The sequence below is a fragment of the Castor canadensis genome, chromosome 11 (genome assembly GCF_047511655.1).
Source record: "Castor canadensis chromosome 11, mCasCan1.hap1v2, whole genome shotgun sequence".
NCBI classification, from domain to species: Eukaryota; Metazoa; Chordata; class Mammalia; order Rodentia; family Castoridae; genus Castor; species Castor canadensis.
Window position 1 is genome coordinate 103,301,706 of NC_133396.1, and position 22,122 is coordinate 103,323,827.

Consider the following 22,122-nt stretch of genomic DNA (forward strand, 5'->3'; position numbering starts at 1 on the left):
GAACTGCCCCAGAGCCCTGGGAAGAAACCATGTAGGAACTGGTAGGTCAGGAAGGGGCACAACTTTCTTGTCTCTGGACACATGGAGAGGAACTTCCCTGCCCTTGGATGGAAACAACTCCCAGAAATCGGGTAGATGAAGAAACTTGCTTCCTAGTCCCTCTCTCAAGTCCAATTTCCACCCTTTAAGAAGCCATTTAACTCCTCAAGGACTCTGTTTTTCTCATCTATCAAATGAGAAATAACAACTACCCTGCCTAGATATAGGGTAATCTACAATTGAGCTGGTATACATGACAAAGTTTGCTAACATTTGAAAGCACTACACACATATAAAGCTAAAAGACAAAAAGAGTCAGTTGGACTAAGGGTAAAGTATTTTCCTAGCATGCGTAAGATCCTGGGTTTGATCCCCAGCATATACAAACACACAGATACATGCAAAAAAAAAAAAAAAATCCTTGCAAGATGGGAGTACAAAGACTGAGGCATTACAAACCTCCTTTTGACAAGGTGTAATATTTAGTTCTATCCCCACTGACTGAAACATGTATCTTATCATCTAAGTTTTACCTTATATATGTTCATCATCAAAGCAAGATGGAGATGGAGGTGGCCGGGGGCATTTCTGGGCTAGGAAGTGGGGAAGCAGGACTGAGCAAGGCACCAGAAAAGGAAGAGAGGAAGAAGGCCAGGGCTCCCCTCCTGTCCTGTGGAGGTTGAGGCATTTGTGGCCTCTGTAGTCAGACATATAAGGGTTTGGATCTGGGAGCAAGCTAGCATCCCAGGAATGGCTCTCAGCAAGTTACTTAAATTCTCAATTCTTGTTTTCTTTTTCTAAAGAATGTCAATTATATCAACTTGAGAAGTACACAGTAGGAATTTTGATGCTCGAATATAGAGCTGACCTCAGTATATAAGCCAGGCAGGTCACCAGGACACAGGCTAAGAAGCAGGACTGAGGGTCTCTCCAGGCAGGTTGCAACAAGCTAAGACTCCAGCTTCCATATGTGCCAGGGACCAGGCTGACTGAAGTTGACACTAGGGAGAGCTTGTCCTGAGATTCTTCCAAGACCCCCACTCAGCACTCCACCCTTTGCCTCTGTGTACCTCTGAGCCTCTCCAGGAACTTCCCGGTGTATGGGAAGTTTCCAGTTTGTAATTCAAGGATCTGTAAGACTGTGTTTAATATTAGAAACAAACACAGGTTGCAAACCTTATTTGCCAAGTAAACCTTTAAAAAAAATCACTTAGAAGACTGTCATAAAAGAAAATGAGTTAGCCAGGCTCCAGTGGCTCACGCCTGTAATCCTAGCTACTCAGGAGGCAGAGATCAGGAGGTTCGAGGTTTAAAACCAGTCCAGGCAAATAGTTAGTGAGACCCTATCTCGAAAAACCCTTCACAAAAAAAATAGGGCTGGTGGAGTGACTGAAAGTGAAGGCCCCAAGTTCAAGCTCCAGTACCTCATAAAAAATAAATAAAGAAAAAAAGAAAAGAAAATGAGTTAACACCCAAAAATGTAGGACAGGATCTCAGAAATAAAAGGATTGTTTTAAAATTTTGAATGAATTTGCCCTTATGTAACAATCATTTTCCCCCAGTCCTCTTTCTGCCATGAATTAGGAAAACCCTGCCCAAGTTCAGCATCAGTCCTGCTATCCTGTGGGGTCTCTGGAAGAGGAGAGGAAGGGCAGGCTTTGAGGCAAGCTGATTCCTATAATTACAGACAAGATACTCAACATGTCTAAACCTCAGTTTCTCATCCATGAAATGGGGATAATTACAGAGCTTATCTCTGGGGATTGTTGCATAGATTAAATTAGCAAATAGTTCATGAGACCCTATCTTGAGAAAACCCAACACAAAAAAGGGCTGGTGGAGTGGCTCAAGGTATAGGCCCTGAGTTCAAACCTAGTACTACCAAAAAGAAAAAAACAAAGCCCAGGGTAGCAGAAGCCAGAAGAGTTGAGGCTAGAAAAACTAAAAGAGAATCACAAAGAGGAGAGAAGAGGGCACAGACCACTCAGCTGCCTGCCCTGTTATATCCACACACGTTAACACAGCATTTACTGCTGTGGCAGACACTGTTTCATGGATTATTGTTTTTCATGGCCACCATAACCCAATGTGATGTTATTATTATCCACACTTTATAGATGGGCAAACTGAGGCACAGAGTCTGTTCAAGTTTGCATGACTACCCAGGTGGGAGCTGGATGTTTGCCTGTGATTTGATCACCATTTAATTCTGCCTCCCTCCAATACTGCAGCACTCTCATCGAAGCAATCAGTTGATCAGATATTTAAGGGTCACATACCCATAGCATTGCACCAAAAGCTACAGGATAAGAGAGAAATGAAGACTTGGTCCCTGAGGACAGAAAGAGGTCCTGGAGGAGCTTTTTAAGAGCATGCAGTTCTCTGTGTGCATGGTAAGGGCACGGGGTGGGCTTCCTCACTCCTACCCTACTGGAGAACCAATGGCAGAGCCAGAACAGCCAATCACTCAGCTACCATTAAGGAACTGAGACGGCAAGGCCTAGCTGTATCCTCCACCACTGGCTGGGTGCTCTGGATCCAGGTTTGTGATGCCAAGTCCTTGCTCCATGCCTCCCTTTGGGTATGAGTGGCAGGCAGAAGGTGGAGTCCAGTCAAGGTCAAGAAGAGGAACCCAGGATCCTGATTTCTGCCAGCCTCCCCCTGCCTCTTCCTCAAGCTCAATGCCCTGCTCTGGGCAAAAGTGGGACATCTGGAGTGTGTGTGCATGTGTATGTGTGTGTGCAGAACAGGAGAGAGCTTTTCCCAACTTCCCGCCAGACTAGGTGTTCCCTGCCAGGATGTAACTGTGCTCAGAGAGCTAAATGCTGGGAATTTAGGAGGCCCTAGGGCCTCTTTCTTTTACTCCTTACTCCCCTTAAAGCAGTGGCAGGAGTGCCAGGAGGAACTCTGTGGGCCACAAGAACAGATTTTCTCCTGCCCTCAGAGCCACCCGCTCTGGAGGCAGCTCCCACCGCAGCCGGCCTGTCATTCCACATTGCTCTGATTAGCTATAATCTTTCTTTTTCAATTTCTCCTCCCCGAGACTAGGGAGCGAGAAAATCTCTCAGAAAATGAATAAATATTTCAATTTTCAGTGCAATCAGTCTGAGGAGTCAGCGCATGATGGAAACGGGGGGAAGGATAATGGTTTTCATTTAGATAAGATTCAGAAAATTATTTAGTGAAAAATGAAGATTGATGAAGCTCATTGAAATTCTTCAAAACGAGATTTTTATTTTTCAGCCTAGGCTGAATCTCTTCCTTCCCAGCTCTTCTCTGATTCCCACAATTCTGTTGTCTTATCTGGCTACCTTCACCCCTTCCCCATTCCAAACCCCCCAACCATCTCTCAACTTGGCAACACCCCCCCCCCCCCCGCCCCGGCCACTCTCCCCCCCTCACCGTGTGCTCTCTCCCAGCCCAAGTCCTGGGCATAGAACTCCTTTCTTAGGGCAAAGGCTAAGGAAGATTAAGGAAAGCTAAGGCTGAAGGCCTGCCAAGCCCCCCACTCCCTTGCATGTCATAGTGTCCTCAGTCCTCCACTCCTTCCCTGGCCTTCCTCCCCAGCAAAGCACCCTTTGAACACTCAGGAGTGATTTCCTTTCCTGACTCTCCCTTCCATTTCCTTTCTTTGGTATCCTCTCCCCGCTACCCCAAAATACTTTTGCACACTTTAATGAGGTCTTGTTTTCACCCATAGTGGAGGCAAGGACATGGGAGTTTGGTGTTTTCTAGCCTCTTCCCCCTTTCCCAAAAGCAGAAAAGCACACCACACACATTTCTTCCACATTTCTTCCTGACCGTTTCTGTCCCCAGATTCAATCCACATGTCTCTCCTGTTTGCTAACTGCAGCTTTTGTTCCTTAGAGCCCATTCGTATCCATGTTGCTGACATGTGAGAGCTGCAGGAGAGGGGCTGGCAAAAGCTGCCCCCCCTACACATACCAACAAGAACCCAGCCACCCCTCCCCCAGAGTCCTCCCCCTCCCCCCTTTCCAGTAGCCTGGCTGAACAAAGTCAGAACTTAAGTCATCTTCCCAACTTTCTGCCAAGTGACTAGCTTGGCCTGCCAACCCGTGGGACAGGCCTCCTTCCCCCCAGCGCCACCTCCCACTCTCGGATCAAGGATGTATGCACTTCCCATATCTTAAGGGTGTATTGGGGGGGGGATTGGGGGCCCTGTGAAGAAAGATGAATCACCTCAGCCAGGCTTTTGCCTTCAGAGCTGGGTAGGGGCCTGGCCAGTAGAGGAGGGATCCAGCAGAACACCCCACCTCCAAACACACACCCACAATCCAGGAAGGGGACTGAAAGCTGGGCTGTGCCTGAGGCTCTTCAGTCAAGCTGACTTTTCTCTTCCCAGATCCCAGCACCCACCCCCAAAAAGGGACCACCTCCACCATTTTGTAGATTGCACATCTCCATAGGTATCTGCCTATGTGAATGTCTGTTCAAGTTTCTTTGTTTGCTTGAGGGTTTCTGCGTGTGTCTGTCCTTGTGAGTATCTGCTTGCATGCATGTACTGTGTGTGTGAGTTGATAGTGAAGTGTGTGATGCCAGTGTGAGTTCAGTTGGGGAAGGAATCTGTCTTTCTCAGAGGCGTTGGTGTCATTGTGTGTGTGTCTGTCTCCGTGTGAGGGATGTTTGTGTGTATGTCTGTGTCTCAGTAGGTGAGTATTCTGTCTCAGTGTCTGTGACTGTTTTATAGTGTTTGTGTGTCAATCTCTAGGTGTCAGCTCCATTTTTTTTGTGTGTGGGGGGGAGCTCAGCAATACTAAATCTTCCTTGGAGTCAGATCCAGGAGGCAAGAACACATTCCCACAGACACCAGTCCTGGATGGAGTCTGGACCCTTGGTTCCCTCAATGTCCTCCACCCCCACCCCTCAGCTCTACTCAGGGTACACTAACATCCTCATCTCTCTCAACCACCTCCCTCATTTCCTACCCTCTCCTTGTCACTTCCAAATAATCCTCAGACATCAACACTCTCCTGACCCCAAGTGGAGTGCCGAGCCCCCTTAAGTGCCCTCCTCCATATCAACCGGGCCAGAAGCTGTATTCGGAACTCCACCCCCAAACCAGAGCCTCCCGGGCAGGGGTTCCAAATCCCCACCAGGGGCCCCGAGGCACCCTCTCTCCTCTGAAGCTGGTAGCTCCAGGCAATTTGGAACCGGATTCCTCCGGGGAGGGGGAGGTTAGAGTAGGGGATCCCTCAGCAGCAGCATCTTCGGAAGCCCGGGTCCCCAGCTTTCCGCGGACCCCCACTCCCTAAAAATGAAATCCCACCCTCTTCCCAGGTTTCCCCTTAGCCAAGACCCAGTCGTCGGGACCCCTGGTCTCAGAGGTGGAGCTGCCAGGGGCTATAGGAAAGACTTCGAGCATTCGGGTCTCTTTTCCACCCCGACCCCGACCCTCACGGCCCCAGTTCTCCGCTCTCCCGCGCAGCCTGAGGAAACAACTTGGGCAAATCAGCGGAAAACTCCTTCTCGCCAGCCGGGTGACTCCGCGCCCCCCTCCCCCAAGACTCCGCGCCGGTACTGACTGAGCCCCGGCCCCGAAGCGTCTGGACCCCGGTGCCTGGCCGGGCCGCGGGGGCACCCGAGTCCCCAGCGGCGGCGCGGTCCCTGGCCCCGGAGTGGGAGCCCTACCTTGGGAGAAAGTGTCGGAGAGAGTGAGGATCCAGACGAGGAGGCTCAGCATGCTGTCCGCCCGCCGTGCGCCCGCCCGCGGCTGGGGCCCGGAGTTGGCGAGGGAGCAGGAGCTGCGGGCTGGGAGGAGGGAGCCGGAGCCCGCCCCCCGCCCCCCGCCCGCCCGCGCCGCCCTGCACACTCACACGCACGCACTCACGCGCAAACTCTTCCCTGCCTCCGCGCTGTCCCTCTTTCCTCCCAGCCCTTCTCCTCGCTCCCCTCCCTTAGTTATCTCTGCCCTCCAGCGCGATCTCTCCAAGTCTCTCGGATCTCCGCGCCGCTCTCCCTTTCTCTCCCCTTCTCTTCCTTCCCTGGCTGCCTCCCTCCCTCCCTCCTCCTGACGTCTGCTCTCCCTCCGACGGCGCCTCCCTCCCTCCAACAGCCCTCCCTCTCCCTGTCCCCCAACGCGCGCGCACAAACACACTCACTCCCCTCGCTGGAACTGAGATGCAAGAAGAGCAAAGAGAAAGGAATTGAGGGCAAAAAGGGTAAAGAAACGCGACAGTCGCGGGCTCCAAGACAAGGACGGCTAGACCGGTCCACCGCGGTCCTATCATTTGTAGACCTAATCTTGTCCTCAGACTACGTAACTGAGAAGTGGATGGGGTGGGATGCATGGGCTGAGGACGACCCTCTAAGTACAGAGAACGGCTGTGACAGGGAAGGGCATGAATGTCTGTTTGGGTGTGTGTCTAGTGGGGAGGGGGTGTTTAAAAAGCTTAAAGATCTTTTTTTCTTTTTTTATCCCACACCCAGAATCTAATTCCGGATTTCCCCCAGCATTAATGGGGGGAGTCGGGGGGCGTATATGTTCCTCTCTCCACCTACAAATCCCAGAGTGGAGAATCTTCTTGGACCTGCCTTAAGCCCCAGCGTCAGCCACGGTGTGGCCAGGCTAAGTGTTGAAGTCCTTAGTGGCCTCGAAGACACACAGTTGACTCTTTCTTTGTTGTCTCGGGCGTCTACCCATCCAGAGGAAGAGCCAGCCAACCCGACGGCTTTGAAGGGCCAAGGCCTCCTCTCCTAAGGCCGGAGGAGGATCTCTAAGCACACAGGAATTTGAGATCGTTTGGGTTAGAGAGATGGAGGAACCGGAGAGGGAAGGATTCCTAATGATGTGGGAGTTCAGGAGAGGTCCCTCTCAAGGGCCCAATGTAGTAACCAACTCCTCTCCCAACCCCTAGACAAATCCTGCTAACAGGATTGCTGGGGGTGCTGGTGCTCTGGGCCCTTGGGAATGAATCAAGGGAAAATAGCAGAGGAGTCACGGGAATTGCACAACTCTACAGTAGTAATGGTCTAGAGAGATTTCCATCTCTTTCCTCGCGGAATCTAGGTCTCCTGGGTCCCCAACACTCCCCCCATCCCCCGGATTTCTCCATTTCGTCCCCCGAACTAAGGCACATGGCTCTCTGGTGCCCTCTGCTGGTGTAAGAAGGCCACAGCGCCCCTTTCCTCCAATAATCCTGACACTAGGCTGAATGGTCTAGACATGTCCATATACAACTTAGAGCACACACAGGCGAAAAAACACACAAGCTCATATTGACAAGCACGATATGAATGGACCCACAGAATCCTCCATATGTTCAAAAATACCTATGCACACCCAAATACACAGCTTAAAAATAGTCCTACCTAGCCCAGAGATACAAGAACAGGATACCAGACACAGACACACACCAACGCACAGACATGTAAGGGCTTTTATTTATTCACTCATTAATCATGCATTCCACAGATACTTTTTCAGTGACTGCTATGTTTCAGTCACAATCCAAGACTTTGGGATTACAACAATGAAAAAAGTAGGAAAAAAAAATATCCCCCTTGCCTTTTAGTGTTCCATTCTGGAGGAGGGAGAGAGACCACAGAAAAATATTTAAATATAGCAGGTTTTGGGAAATGCTATGGGAAACAACTAAAACAGGATAAAAGGAATGGGGAGGGAAGGAAGATAGAGGGGAATTGCTTTTCATATAAAGTCGGAGAAAGCTATTCTGCTCAAGTAGCACACCAAGGAAAGGAGGGGTTCAGCCCTTGAGTATCTGAGGACAGAATGTGTCAGGTACATGGTAACAGCCAATGCAAAGGTCCTGAGGTAGGGGTGCTCTGGAGATACAGTTTCCCGCTTTCACTCTGAACTGAAGTTCATGGAGTAGAAGGACAGAGCAACAGGAAAATGTTAAAAAGAAAAAGGGAAGGAGGAAAACAATATCCTCAGGTTAGTGCTTCTTGCCTGCTTTCCAGTCTATGGCATCTAGACTTAATAGTGATTCTCAATGTGAGGGAGGCCTTGGGCCTTTCACCTTATCTCCATACCCTTACATCAGAAGACCTAAATTTTTCCAGCTCCTTAAGGGACAAAGCAGCATTCTTTCTTCTGTCTGCTGGTCCCTTAACTTTCCTTCCTGCTCTTGCTTTAATCCCAAATCCTCACCAACTCAGCCTATAGCAAACTCACTTCTCCAAAATCCCTTCTATGTAAGCCACTCAGGGTCCCAGATCCTAGTGCTTATACCCCTGTTCCCACCTAGTGGTACTCAATCCCAGTTGTGCATTAGAGTCTCCTGGTGGGCTTTTAAAAAACTGTACTAAGGCCTCTTCCTGGAAGGATTAATTGTTCTGTGGTGTTCCCTACCATCAGTAGTTGTAAACAAGTCCCCAGGTAATTTGAATGGGCAGCTAAGGTTGAGAACTACCGAGTCAAGCAAGCCCCTGCTTTCTAGGCATTGCCCTCAGCAAGCTGGCCCATCCCTAGGACACCCTGCCCTCTTCTCTCTACTAGTAGTCTGTCTGTTGCCAATCCTGTATCACCTCTCCTCCTTCTGGGCAACCTCAGTTAAGCTCCCCAACTTTGCTCCATTCTCATCTTTGTCTCAATGGGATTAGCTGAGATTTCTGGAGTCTAATCACGTAACTCTCATCAAACAGGGGCATTTTGATGCTGAATCTCCAATATCAGATGAGTAAACCCATGTCTTTTCTGTTAAACTAGACATACCTCCCTAGGACAGGATATCTGTCTCCCCTATTAAACTTGGGACTCCTTGGAGATAAGAACTGTCCATGTTCCCTTAGTCTGGAGCTCCCTGTTGGTAAAGAAGAAGCTAGGTCACCCCTTCCACATCAGTGAGGTAGAAGAGTGGTTGTAAATAAAAAACACAGAAACTGAAACCAGATAGTGGGAATTTACATTCAGATTTGTTCTGTATTTGCTGTGCGACCGTGGATAGTTTATAAATTTAACTTCTCTGATCCTTGCTTCCTTTAAAAACAGAGATATTAACTGTATTTACTTTATGCAGAGTTATGCTTTGGATGCTCCTCAAGGTCCGTGTGGTCAGAGGCTTGGTTCCCAGAGTGGCTGTATTTGGAGACCTTGGAACCTTTAAGAGGTGAAGTCTACTGGGAGGCCACTACCTCCTCATGGGGCAGTAAGGAGTTTTCATGAGTTCCCTTGGCTCTTACAGAGGGTTGTTATAAAAGGAGCAAGCTTGTCCTCACCCAGCTTTCTCTGGTTTCCTGTGTGAAATGTGATTCCTCATACCCATATGCAGTCCCATCATGATATAATACCATCAGCCACCCTCACCAAAGGAGCTGTCCAGTCTTTAAACTTTGAACCTACAAAACTGTGAGCTAAAGAAACTTCTTTCCTTCACAAGTATCCTGCTTGGGTACTTAGTTATAGTAACAAAAAGCTGACTAGTAGATGTGGTAGGTTAGTTGTGAGGACTGAACAAGTTAATATCTATACTGTTCTTAGAGCAGTGCTGGACACACAGTGAGCTTTCAGTAAATGCTAGCTGTGATTATTTTTGGTTTTAGATCTCCCCAAAGCAGGGACCTTTTGGTTCTTTTTTCTATGGATTTGTCTTCATTCCAGGCACAGAGCTCTACCCAAACAGAAACATGCAGGCATGGGAGCAGAGGTAGTCATCCCTAAGGATGCTACTTCACCTAGAGAAAAAGAGAAAGAAGCAGCCAAAGGTTATATATGGAGTTAAGAGAAATATTAATAATTTCTCAAGCACAAAAGCAAAAAGATCAAGAGGCCAGGGAGTGAGCAGGAAGGCAATTTATGACCATCAGCAGGAGAAGCCACCTTGAGAGACAAAAATGAATTCTTTGTCTCAATGAGGGCTAAGAACAGCAGAACAATTCTATAAATTGTCCTCTTTCCCCCTAGAGGGGGTGGAGGATTGTGTCCCTGATGCTTACCAGAGACAGAGGAGAGAAAGGTCAAGATCTTGATTTTCAGCCTGGAAAATAATCTTGACCCTAAAGGAAACCTCAAGTCTCTCAGGATGAGAGAGCACTGGAGGGCACCACACTGTGGCTTTGCTGCAGAAGCTATAGCCCAGAATATGGGAGATGTGTTCTTTCTCCAAATTCCTCCCAGCAAAGATGCCTCCTTCCCATTCTTGCTCCACTTTCTGCCTGCTATACCAGCCCATTTTTCTATACTCTTCTTTTTCCTTAAGATGCCACTATTGAGATGTACAAGAATAGGAGAAGGAGCAAGGGATTGCCTTAATGGCAACACACTGTGGGGGAAGTAAAAGAACAGGAGGACGAACAGCCATCAGATGAAGTGCTCCAGACCACTTCTTAGTGGCCACAGGATCTTCCACCTGGGTCCCATCAGGTCTGGCCTCTCGTAAAGAGTACCTGAATTTGCAAAGGAGTGAGAAGAATAATTCTGGGCCTGCAAACTGGCGGGTCCTCAACTCATATTTATCAACTGTGCTTAATGTCTTGACAAGGACCAATGGTCTTAGCAGTTGAAATGGAATATCTTCCCGCTGCCTCCTATGTGCAGAACAGACTTTCTGTGGAGGCCCAGCTCCCTGGTATGTTAAGATATGAGGTGTTGAGGAGGAAGTCAGCAGGAAGTAGGCATCCTAGGTAACTAAGGTAGCCATTCTTGGCCTCCTGAAGAAGTAGAAGGAACACCAAACAGTTAGGTGCCATGGCTAACCATGGCTGGGGTTTAGGAGTCAGAGTCTATGTGAAGAAGCAGTCCTGCTATTAGAGTAGAAGGACTAATGGCTAGATCTCACAAGAGACTGTTGGGAAGGACTGTCCAAAATATTTAGGGAGAAATTATTTTAATGGGTTGAAGCACCTCCAGGGCAGGGACTTAGAAAGGATGACCTTGGCAAAGATATACTCCTAGTGTGTCTTTACCATATACCAGCATTGCCTGTGAACAACTGTGATCCATTCTATACCACTCATTTTCATATTCCATCTCCAACATGGGGAGACAATTTGTGCTAAATGGACCAGTTATCTCTTATTAGGTTTAATGAGGATTTCATTGTCTGAGTTCACAGAGATAGGAAGATCTCACTTCCAAAGAGCGGCCCATTGGGGGACAAGAGGGATAGGATTCAGGGACCCCAGATAGAGGCACTGAGGTGGGGGCTGCTGAGGGGTGGGGATGCATGGAGTGGGAAATTGACTTAATTAGGAAAAAATGGAGAAAGTAAGATGGATCACTGAGCTTCAGAACTAGACAAGAGCCTGAGACAACATGAAGCCCATTTCCCTTTGAGATGGCAAAATGATCTGCCAATAGTCACAAAGCAAGTTGTAGGACAGACAGGACCAGAATGCAGGCCTCTTGCTTCTCAGGCCAGCATTTACCCACGTGTCTTGCTACTTCCACCATTCCCACCCCTGACCTCCAGACTCATACCAAGTACTTTTACCAGCAAAGTTGTCCTTATATCCAAACAGCTCTGACCATTGTACAGCTTTGGTCTCCTTGTAGGTCTGTGGAAATCAGAGAAGCAAGTAGGCAGGAAGTGGAGGGCAGGAAGGAGATCTATCATTTTCCTTTGGCCCTTGGTTTTTATTCCTGTCGATCCTGCCCCAAGACCACAATCTCTTGACTTTCAGCATTTTCCAGGGCTCTCTTTGAAGACCTAAAACCATACATCATTAGATCCTATTCAGTATCAGGCATGAGTTACATGGTTGCAGTTTATATTTGCATCCAATGTAGAGATTAGTATGCAGCCAGGATTATGGCCTGAAGTTGTATTAAGGACACTGAACACCATGGTAGATTTAAGGATGAAGTTGAGTAAGTTTCATATGAATGTAAGTATAAGGGTTGTATTTAATCCTTATGTTAACCATAGAGGGGCCATTGATTCAAAGCACGACTCTTAACAATGTCACACAAATCTCTGTAACTCCACAATACTTGTTAAGGGTTTGGTAGAGAGACTAATTAAATAATCAGTTTGTTTACCTGTTCACCCACCTATTCATCTGCAAAATATGTATTAAAAAGCTTTGTCCATGCCAGGAATGGGGCAAAATACTTGGGATACAAAGAAGAATGATACACTCCTCCTTCTTCTCTAGGAGCTCACAGTCCATGGGAAAGATGGATAGATGAAACAACAGGGCTGGGAAACACAGAGATAGAAAAATACCCAATTTTTTTTTTTAAGTAGCATATAGGGATAACTGTGTTCAGTTTGGAGCCATCAAGAAAGGTTTTCTAGAGTTGAGAACTGAGAATTAAGGTCTTCAGTCAGTCCAAAGTGTGACCTTGGATAAGATAGCAACCCCCTTGGTACTGTGATACTCTTGCCTGTAACACAGTATTAGGGGCCATTCCCTGGAGGTGCCTAAAGAGGGTTCCATCAGGGCACATAGGGTGTTCTACAAATTCTCTGCATTTGAGAGCTGTTTCTTAAAAGTCCTGGGACCCATTTCCTTCCTAAAAATTGCAGCCAAGATTCCTTTTGAGGACCAGGGCCAGGGACCCACTTCCTAACTCCTGCTCCCTGCATGTGACTTGTGGGTCTTTCTACCCGACAGCCACACTCTAGCCAGTGATGCTCCTTCTCTTCTACTGGCTTCCTTGCTTTTGTGCCAAGGAGCAAGCCCAGTAATGCCTGCCAGGCAGGGTCTGTCTGCTGGCTCAGGTGGTATTTTCTAAATGGACAGATGGAGAATGTTGGTTTAATGTCTCTCCAAGGCCTCTGTTCCAGCCTCTAAGATACAGCCAGCAATAAGGCCCTGGCATCAAGTCCCTGGCTTTCAGGCCATGGCAGCTTCCCTTCCTCCACCAGCCCTTAGCCCTGAGTCTCAATCTTCCTCCTGCCCCATCCCTAAACCCTCCCCAGGCACAGCCCTACTCTAAGCTTCAGTACTACATGCAAGGGAAAGCAAATTCAGAGGAAAGAAAATGTTGCCCTGCTACCCAAATCAAAACAACAGAAAACCCTGGCTGCTCCATCAGTAGTCCTCTTTCAAGCATGGCACTACCCTATCCTGTTGGTCAAACCAGACTTCTGCCAGTCTATCCTTGACTCCCCCTCCCCACTCCATTCACATTCAGTCTCCAAATACTGCTGATTGTTTCATCCAAGGTAATGGCTCAATTCTTTCCATCTCCAATGATGCCACCAGGTCCATGCTCCTGTCTTGACCACTAGCAGGAGCCTCCGTGTTTGTTCATACCCTGTCCTCATCAGCTGTATTCCCTGCAGACTCAGTGATCTTTTTCAAGCTCAGAGTTGACAACATCAATATCCCTTTTAGAACTAACCTGTGACTCCTAACTGCGGCCCTACACCCACCTCATCCCTTTAGACCTCACACTTAATGTCACTTCTGCCCAGAAGACTAACTCCTCCATACTGGTTAGATCACCTTGTTATAACCCTCAAACACCCTCTATCTCTACCACTGACATAAATCACACTGTTAGCTAGGTAATCCATGTGTTTCCTCTGTTGATTGTAAGCCCTCTATAGGAGCAGACTTCTGGTATTGGCCACTGTTGTCACCAGAGCTGGCACCAAGTAGGCTTTCAGGATATAGAAAAAGAGAGAAATGTTTCTCGGTCTGAGTTCTATACAGGGTTTTCTGGAGTATCAAGGTCACTGGGCTCCATCAATCAGAGTACAAAGCCAGAAAGCTAGTAATTAGACTGCAAAAGGAACTTCCCCACTAAGTAGACATTTGGTAAGTTCCAGGAAATCATCCTTCCAGCAAGCTAGAGTGAGAAGAGCAGAAATGGCATAAAAGTTTATCTTCTGTTGTTCAGGGTGAGTGTGTGTGAGGTGTGTGTGTGTGTGAGTCACATATTACCTCGAATATAAAAAAAAAAAAATTCCAGGGAACAGTGAACAAAGCTATAAATATAGCCAAGCATCGGGTGACATCACCTGAGCACAGTGTGGGGATTTATGGCCAAGTCACACGGCCCTAAAGTGTATTTATAACGGTGTAACTCACTAGTAGTTCTCCCGCCTCCCTGCCTTCCCTTGTTCTGTGCTTAGCAGCAGCCACATTCCTTGCACTTCTGATGGAACAGGATAGCTGGGGTACTTGCATGTTCTGCGGAGCAGAGCTGTAGCTCCAAAATGTGCAGGTTTGTTAATGAATTCTGGACACTTATGCCGGGCATTCAAGGCACACAAAGCCTTGGACATCTATTTACCTGCTGGCTTCATGGGCTGCTCTATAGTCCAGCTTTGTTCATGTCACAGTGTCCCTAACTCTTCAATCCATTAATGTTTGCCCTGATAGTTCCCAGGTTTTTGCTCCTTGGGCTCCCCTTCCCCCATTTTTGTTGTTGTTGTTTTTCTTGTGGTACTGGGACTTAAATTCAGGGCCTCATGCTTGCTAGGCAGGCTCTCTACCACTTGAACCATGTCACTAGCTCTGTTTTACTTTAGTTACTTTTCAGATAGTTACTTTTCAGTGCTGCTTTTGCCTGGGGCTGGCTTCAGATTGCAATCTTCCTACCTATGTCTCCTGCAAAGCTGGAATTACAGGTGTATACCTCCACACCTGGTTTGTTTTGTTGAGATAGGATCTTGCTAACTTTTTACCTGGACTGCCCTCCAATTGGCTCCTGAATAGTTGGGATTAGAGGCATGAGCCACCACACTGATGCCCTTTGCTCCTTTGTCTATGCTTTTCCCTCCATGTGAGGTGCTTTTCTACCACAGTCTCTAACCAAAATGCCTCCTTCAAGGCCAAGCTCAGGTATCCTTTCTCCCTGAGTGGTGCTTTTTGGTTCCCTTTCCTATTCCACTATTGCTCCATATCTTGAGGCTACCTGTTTACTATTATAGTCATCTGCATGCATGCCCTTTTTCCTCCTAAAACTTTGAGAGCCTTCCCCATATGTCTTAGCTCCCTCCACCCAGGGTCTGCCACATGAAAGAATCCCAGAAAATATTTTTCAATCCATTGTCTGTCTCTTCTGTGGACCAACCCCTCCACCTCGTGCATCTACAACTATCTGGCACTCTGCTAGGCACTGTACAAGTATAATTTTCAATCTTTACATTGACACGGTAAGAAACATCTTTCCAACATTTGTGTAGGGGAGTTGAGGTAGAGAGAGGTTAAGTAGCTTGTCCAAAGGCACACAACAAGTGGATGTGTCATGGGATTCTAACTCATATGTCAAACGTGACTATGTTCCTTCTATCCCTGGAGACCTTGGGCTGTGTGTTCTATAGCCTGATTTCTATCTAACATCCTAGAGTTCACACTCTCTTCTCAAATCACTGTCCTCAGCCCACCAAGAAGCACCCCTAGCTTCAATATGGCTTGTGCAGGCAGCTTAGGCCATGGAGCCCTCAATGTGGAGGAAGCTTCTCAGAGAGTCGCTGCTAGAAAAGATGCAGTCCCAGGTCTCTTCTGTGTTCTAGAGCTTTTTCCTCCCCTGCTCATTTACATGGGAAAAAGAAATTCAGAGACAATCTGAGGGACTGAGGCAAAGTCACCTGCCAGAGAGCCACTTGTCATAACACTGGTCTCCTCTGGGTTTTCCACCCCTTTGCTCTGGATTTTGTTAAGTGATTTTACCACCACCTCTGTTTAGACTCTGAGTGGAAAAAGAAGCAAAGGTGGACAGAGATTCTCCCTCTGACAGACATGACATCAAACTCTTACTTCAGGGAAAATTTGGACCAGAAATTGCCCATGGTGGGCAGGGTAGTGAGGATGGAGATCAGTTGGGCCTGCTCCTGTCAGGATCTCCTAAACTGAGGCTGGGAATGGGTACAGGTGACAGTAAGGAAAGGAGGCCAAAGTAAATTAGAAAAATTATGTTTTTCCAACTCATCCTAGACTAAGTCACCTACATGTGACTTAAAGCATTCAATAAAATCCAAAATATTTACAAAGAAAAGTAATTTCATTGAAAAATACTGATATTATTATTATTTTGAGGCACCATCTGACTATGTAGCCCAGGTTGGCCTTGAATTTGAAATCCTCCTGACTCAGCCTCCTGAGTGCTGGGATTCCAGGTGTGCACAACTGTGCCTGGCTCCTGATAATATCACGAATCATTCTTACCACTTCTATTATTGTTTGTGATGGCAAAGTGACTAAAAATGATGCTGGATGCTGTGGAGGCTCTCCTTCACTCTATCTCCTCATACTTGCAATCCAAAAATTGATCTCAGAACCCAGCAAATCCATTCCACATGCAAAGGGAGAACTGAAGGAGATTTGTCTTTGGTGACATATCCTCTCTTTCAGGACTTTGAGAACTCTCCTATGGCTCAAACTTGTCTGGGGAATGAGTTTATACTAAAGTGTGAGTGGCTTCATATCCTGCTCTCCCCACCAAACATATTTTAAATGACAGAGTTAGCACTGGAAGAAAGCTTTAACAAAAGCAGCAAATTTCTGACAGTGCAATTATAGATGCCTTAAATTTGATAATGATACATTTGGGGAATATAATGAAGAGACCTTCTAGAGGCCCGAAATTATACCTGGTCCAAGAGTCTACAGGCAGACCTGCCATAAAGCTAATGAAACTCATTCACTCAAGCCCTGTTAAGGCCCTGGGAGGTGCCTACCAAGAAGCCCATATGATTCTGCATAAAAAATGCAAGAGTAAGATACTATAACCACAACTGACTGAATCTGTTGTCTCTTTCCTCCATGTGTTCTTCCCTCTAGTGGAAACTGAGCAGAGAACACATTTAGGTTGGATTAAAGGGAATGTGAAGGGGTGCACAACCATTTGCACATCTGATTGTTGCCAGCTCTCTGGTATGGGACTGACTTCCAGGATGACTCCAGTAGTCATTGAAGCTGACTCAGGCAGCCCTGGGACTTGTAGACTCAGGACCAGAGAGAGGGTCATGGTGCTCAAGAAGCAGTGTTTGCAATGTATGGAGCCAGAAGCCAGGTGCAGAAAAGTCTACTCATCACCAGATAGGTAACACTGTGGCAGTGGGTTTGGTCCTCATTGATGCTTTGCCAAAAGGAAAGTCCTTTCCTGCCAGCAGTCTGCTTAATCATGCAGTATATCTAATATAAACACACTGTATAAAAATGCTTCCCATGTATTTTTATACAAAATTATTAGAAATTATTGACATTAAGAAGTGAATTGTAATATAGATGTCAGCTTATCCCCAAAGAGATACTACATTAAGAGAATGAGACAGATTTCTAATAGGCTCTTGGATTGTTTAATAATCCAGTTAATGAACAGGAGTGATTCACATGGATACAGTGGCAAAAGTTTTAAATTTCTGGGTGATTTGATAAAGATAACTAGAACAAAGAGTTAGTGACAATAATTAATGACAGTTACTATTGTCACTAACTAGTAAAGGACTACTATCATTTTAACCAACTATTTAAGAAGACTTGAACAAACCTGAAATTTTCAGTTCAATTACAAAAAAAAGGACTTGTAGAGGCTTTTTGTTTTTCCACCCAAAATTTGACAATGCTAAAATTATATATGGTATTATCAGTAGTAATTTTAAAATTGAAAGGCATTTTTTAAAAACTATCAAATTTTGATCATCCATGCCAGAGGAAAACTAAATTATCCTTCTGCTGTCTCTATAAAAACATTACAAAATCATTGTGAAGAATCAAAGAGTATGCAGCCAAAAAAAGGTAGGAAAAATATGTGTGTTGAATATTTAATTAATAAAAAAATTATATTACTTTCTGGGTTTTTCCTGATTTTGGATTTACCCATTTAAAAAGTTTATAACTGTTACAATTCCCATTTTTGAAATAAGATTTCACTTCTGAGTTTTACATTGATATTTTGTATCCTTTTCCTTTAGGGAGAAACTCCCAACTGGCATAAACTTCAGGTCCCATGATTTGGATTGGTCTCTGTACACAGCATTGGTATTTTATCAAGGTGATGTGAAATGGTAAGAAGAGTGGCAGCACTTTCCCCAGCATTTGCTGTGGCCAGTATTCTTCCCAGCACTTTATGTGAGATCTCTCTTATGACCCTTCCACAACTCCATCTTCCCTTCTCTTACAGTAAGACCAAGGAACCGAAGTCCTTGAGATGTTCAATAACCTGCCCAGGCCTATTCAGCAGGAGGCTGCAAAGCCTGAGGCCTGATTTTGCTCTGCTTGGATCACCTTCCCTGGCTCCAGAGCCAAGAGCAAAATCCCTGAACTTTCTACAGCTTGTCTTACAGAGCTCAGAGGGGTTGAGTGACTAGCTGAAGGTGCACAGCTGACAAATAGCTGAAGCAGGATTAGACCTGCAAGCCGCAGGGTTTTCCCTCCACACCACTTGCTCACTGGCCTGAGCCCAGGGCCCTTGGCAGTCACGCTCAGGCGGGCTGGCGGAGGGGACGCTTGGCAGGTGTCACCCAACGGCAGCCTGAGGCCGGGGCGAGGGAAGGGACAGGGCCCAGGCTGGAGGCTCGGGCGGGAGGAGATGCCTTCATAACTCTCGTGTCTCCAGGGGCAGCGGCGGTGACTCAGCCTCCCCATTTCATTAACTGGAAAATAAACTGAAGCCACAAAGGGTTGGGAAGGGGAGGGCTGGGGCCCAGCTGCCACGGGGCGGGGGGCGCGCGAGCACGGAGGAGGGAGCAGACTACGCAGCCTAGGCCCCCGCAAATCCCCGGTGGCCCGCCCGCAGACTGCAGCCCCCTCCCCAGCCTGGGAGCCACCTCCTTCCCATGGCGCGGAGGAACCCCGGGAGTCCCACAACTTCCCGGGGAGGAGGGAATTTCCCCTCTCTTCACCCTCCCGCCCCACCAGGCCAGTGGGCACAATGGGCCGTCAGATGGTGGGTAGGGGCGGGGACAGTTCTGCACAGTCCCCTGCTCAGAGCCAAACCGTCTGCTCCCGGAGCAAAACAGAGCGACATTGAGAATGTGGCCCCGGGGAAGGGCTGGCCCAGAGGGAAATGAGATTTTAAAAGATAAATGAGAGGCGCTGCTTTGTACATCCCCCTTCATTGCAAAGTTCCTAATTCCCCTCTCAAAGCGTTCCCAGAACCACCGACTCCTCCAGCTGTGCTCCAGGTCCCACCCCAGTACCACCTCCACGGCCTCCTCCAATCTCACCCGTCCCAGCGAAGCTGTCCGCTGCATTCCTTGCCCCTTCTGTGCTAGTCTATCAGAGCTGCCATAACAACACCACGCACCTGGCAGCCTACAATACACATTTTATTTTCTCACAGTTCTGGAGCTGAAGTCCCAAATCAAGGTGTTGACAGGGTAGATTCCTTCTGAAGCTCCTTCCTTGGCTTGTAAGTCCCTCGGTGGTGTCTGTGTCTTAATTTCCTCTTTTTTATATTGAATTAGGGCCCACTCTTATGACTCTATTTAACACAACTATCTCTGTAAAGACCCCATCCCCAATCTTGGGGTTAGGACTTCAATGTATGAATTTGGAGGGGACCCAGTTGGCTTGCAACACTTTTAACGTCCAGACCAGTCTACCATCAAGTCCGACAAATAAGAGACCACTCTAGTCTAGACACTGTGTCACCCACAAACACAGCCTAATATACCTCACTTTTCCCTCACACATTCAGGACCTCTCAGAAGTACCTGATCCTACAGGCTGATGTGACCTGGTAAATATAACCCAGAGCACTGGGATATCATTTACAGGGTCCCCAAAGCAGAGCTAACCTCTGGCTCCTTTCTCTGCAGTTTGGGGGCCGCCTGTTGCAGAACCATAGCTTGGCAAATCCTTTGCTTCTTTAGGAATCTCTTCCTTTTCTCCTTCAAATGTTTCAGTGTCTTTAAATAATTTATTTTGAATAGATTCCAAGTTTTAGAAGATGACATAAAAATGAGTACATTGGGGAGTCTTCTTCCTCCTACCTCCTCCCATCTTTTTCCTCCCTAACCCACCCTTCATAGGGCACTGGTTTAATTAGCTTCTTCATCTTCCCAGTGTTTCTTTATGCAAATACAAGCCCATTCCAATGCAGGCACATAAGTTTCTCCTTTCTTACACAAATGATAGTATTCACTGATTTACCACTTGCTCTTTTTGCCCAAAAATATATCCAAGAGATTTCCCCATAGCTATACAGATGGCTTCATCTTTTTCTTTAACACTTGTGTTATGTGGTTGTACCATCATTTATTTAATCAATTCTCTATAGAGGGATAACAGGGTTGTTTCTGTTGCCTGTCCTGTCCAGAGCAGTGTCTTGAAAACCTTAATTAGCAAAGGTTTCCTAACACCTGGAGAAATCAGGGCCTGGAGGGAAGGAAGAGGAACAAAAGATGGCAGGGAGGATATGGTTATTCTGCTCTGTGTGAAAACCTTCCAGAATTTTAGAATTTCACACCAGACAAATTTCTTTTCTTCCTTTCTTTTTCTCTTACTTTTTTTTGGTAGTACTGGAATATGAACTCTGGGCCTCATGCTTGCTAGGTAAGCACTCTACCACTTGAGCCATATCCCCAGCCCTTTTTACTTTTTAGCTATTTTTCAGAGAGGGTCTTGTTTTTGTTTTTGTTCTTGTTTTTGCCCAGGGCTGGTCTCAGACTTCAATCCTTCTCCCTAGATCTTTATGTATCTGGGAATTACAGATGTTCACCATCACACCTAGTTTGTTTGTTGAGATGAGGGCCTTGCCACCTTTTTGCCCAGGCTGGCATTGAACTGCCATTCTCTCAATCTTTGCTTCCCAAATAGTTGAGATTATAGGCATGTAGCACCATGGCTGGCCCAGACCAAATTTCTTTGATACTGCTTTGCTGTTTCAAGACCTCTGGGACTGGTGATATCACTAAAAAAGGCAGGTAAGATTAGAAGTAAGCCTTATGACCCATTCACACTCTCCCATCATCTGTTAGTTATTTATTGCTATGTAATAAAAGATCAGACATTTAATAACTTAAAAGAACACAGATATATTTACTCGAACTTTTATAGGTTAGAAAGCCAGGCAGAAAGAAAGACATGGAAGCTGGAATATGGTAACGGAATGGGAAAGGAAGGCAATAAATAGCCCAGTAGGTCTAGGGCCCATGATGCAGGAGACAAAGGCCAAATGGGACTGGAGAAGTCTGGCAGGGCTTATCATGGACCAGCGAATGGGTTTTCTGCTCAGGGTTTCATTAGTGCTGGCTGGGTGCACTGTCCTCTGGATCTCAGAGTCCTCTTCTCAGCTTAGGGAGGTCATTGGCGGAGTCTAGGTCCTGTGGTGGTAGGACTAAGCTCTTGGCTCCATGAAGCCAGCCCTCTCCGTAGGCAGTTTACAACATGAATGTTTGCTTCAAGGCCAACAGAAGATTCTTTTCTGCTGCTCTGAGTCTCTTCTTCATGATGAATTTGGCCCCGCTTTTAAGGGTTCTCACCTGATTAAGCAAGTCCACTCAAGATAACCTCCCTTTGATGAACTCAATCACCTGGATCAAAATCAATTTGGGACCTTAATTACATCTGCAAAGTACCTTTGCCAAGTTTGTGTCTGACCCGCCCCCATCACTGCCTCATCGATTCCTACCCAGTACCAGAGCCCCTTCTCCACATAGGCTGGGCCCTCAGACTCCATCCCTCTCTCTCTGGACAAATGTCTCAGAATACCACTGCCTAGTCAGACCCCACATTGCAACATCTCATAGGATCAGATCCTGCACTCTCAGCCTCCATGTCACGGTGGACCTTGTACCTAGCTCATCAGAATCCCAATGACATGTTAGTGTCATTGCAGCATATTACCACTTAGCTTGCTGTGCATCTTCTGTTAGTATTCCATTGTGTGTGTGTGTGTGTGTGTGTGTGTGTGTGTGTATCTGTACATATTGTCTGCTTACCTGTCACAGTCTTTGGCACAGTGCCTGCATTCCATAAACGTGACTTACATGAAGAGTATGTTCTTGAGGGATTCTGTAATATATCTTCTGTGATCTTAATGAATGACACTCTGTTTTCACATGCTTTCCCAGTACCTAGCACTGTGCAAAGCAAAAAAGCAGACACACAATAAATGTGTGGAATTTAAACGGCTGATGAAGAGCACAAGATAAGGCAGAACCATGTGAGGAGACTTAGGAAGGGAGGGGGAGGTTGGGAGCCTCATGGAGCCCATAAGGATGGGCTGGGGACAGACAGCCACCCACCATCAGTACCCCA

At 46.8% G+C, this 22,122-nt stretch overlaps 1 protein-coding gene across 3 annotated transcripts in view; it reads right to left on the reverse strand.

Moving 5' to 3' along the window:
• Window positions 1–5,848, reverse strand: part of Kirrel1 (kirre like nephrin family adhesion molecule 1) — a 98,771-nt gene extending 92,923 nt beyond the window's left edge. For 2 of the 3 annotated variants that reach the window (XM_020176759.2, XM_020176756.2), the window contains exon 1: window positions 5,689–5,848. In XM_020176759.2, coding sequence (XP_020032348.1) covers window positions 5,689–5,740 — 52 coding nt within the window. In that variant the 5' untranslated portion in view covers window positions 5,741–5,848. The remainder of the gene's footprint in view (window positions 1–5,688) is intronic. The other variant, XM_074047761.1, reaches the window with a different exon arrangement.
• Between the last annotated feature and the right edge of the window lie 16,274 nt (window positions 5,849–22,122).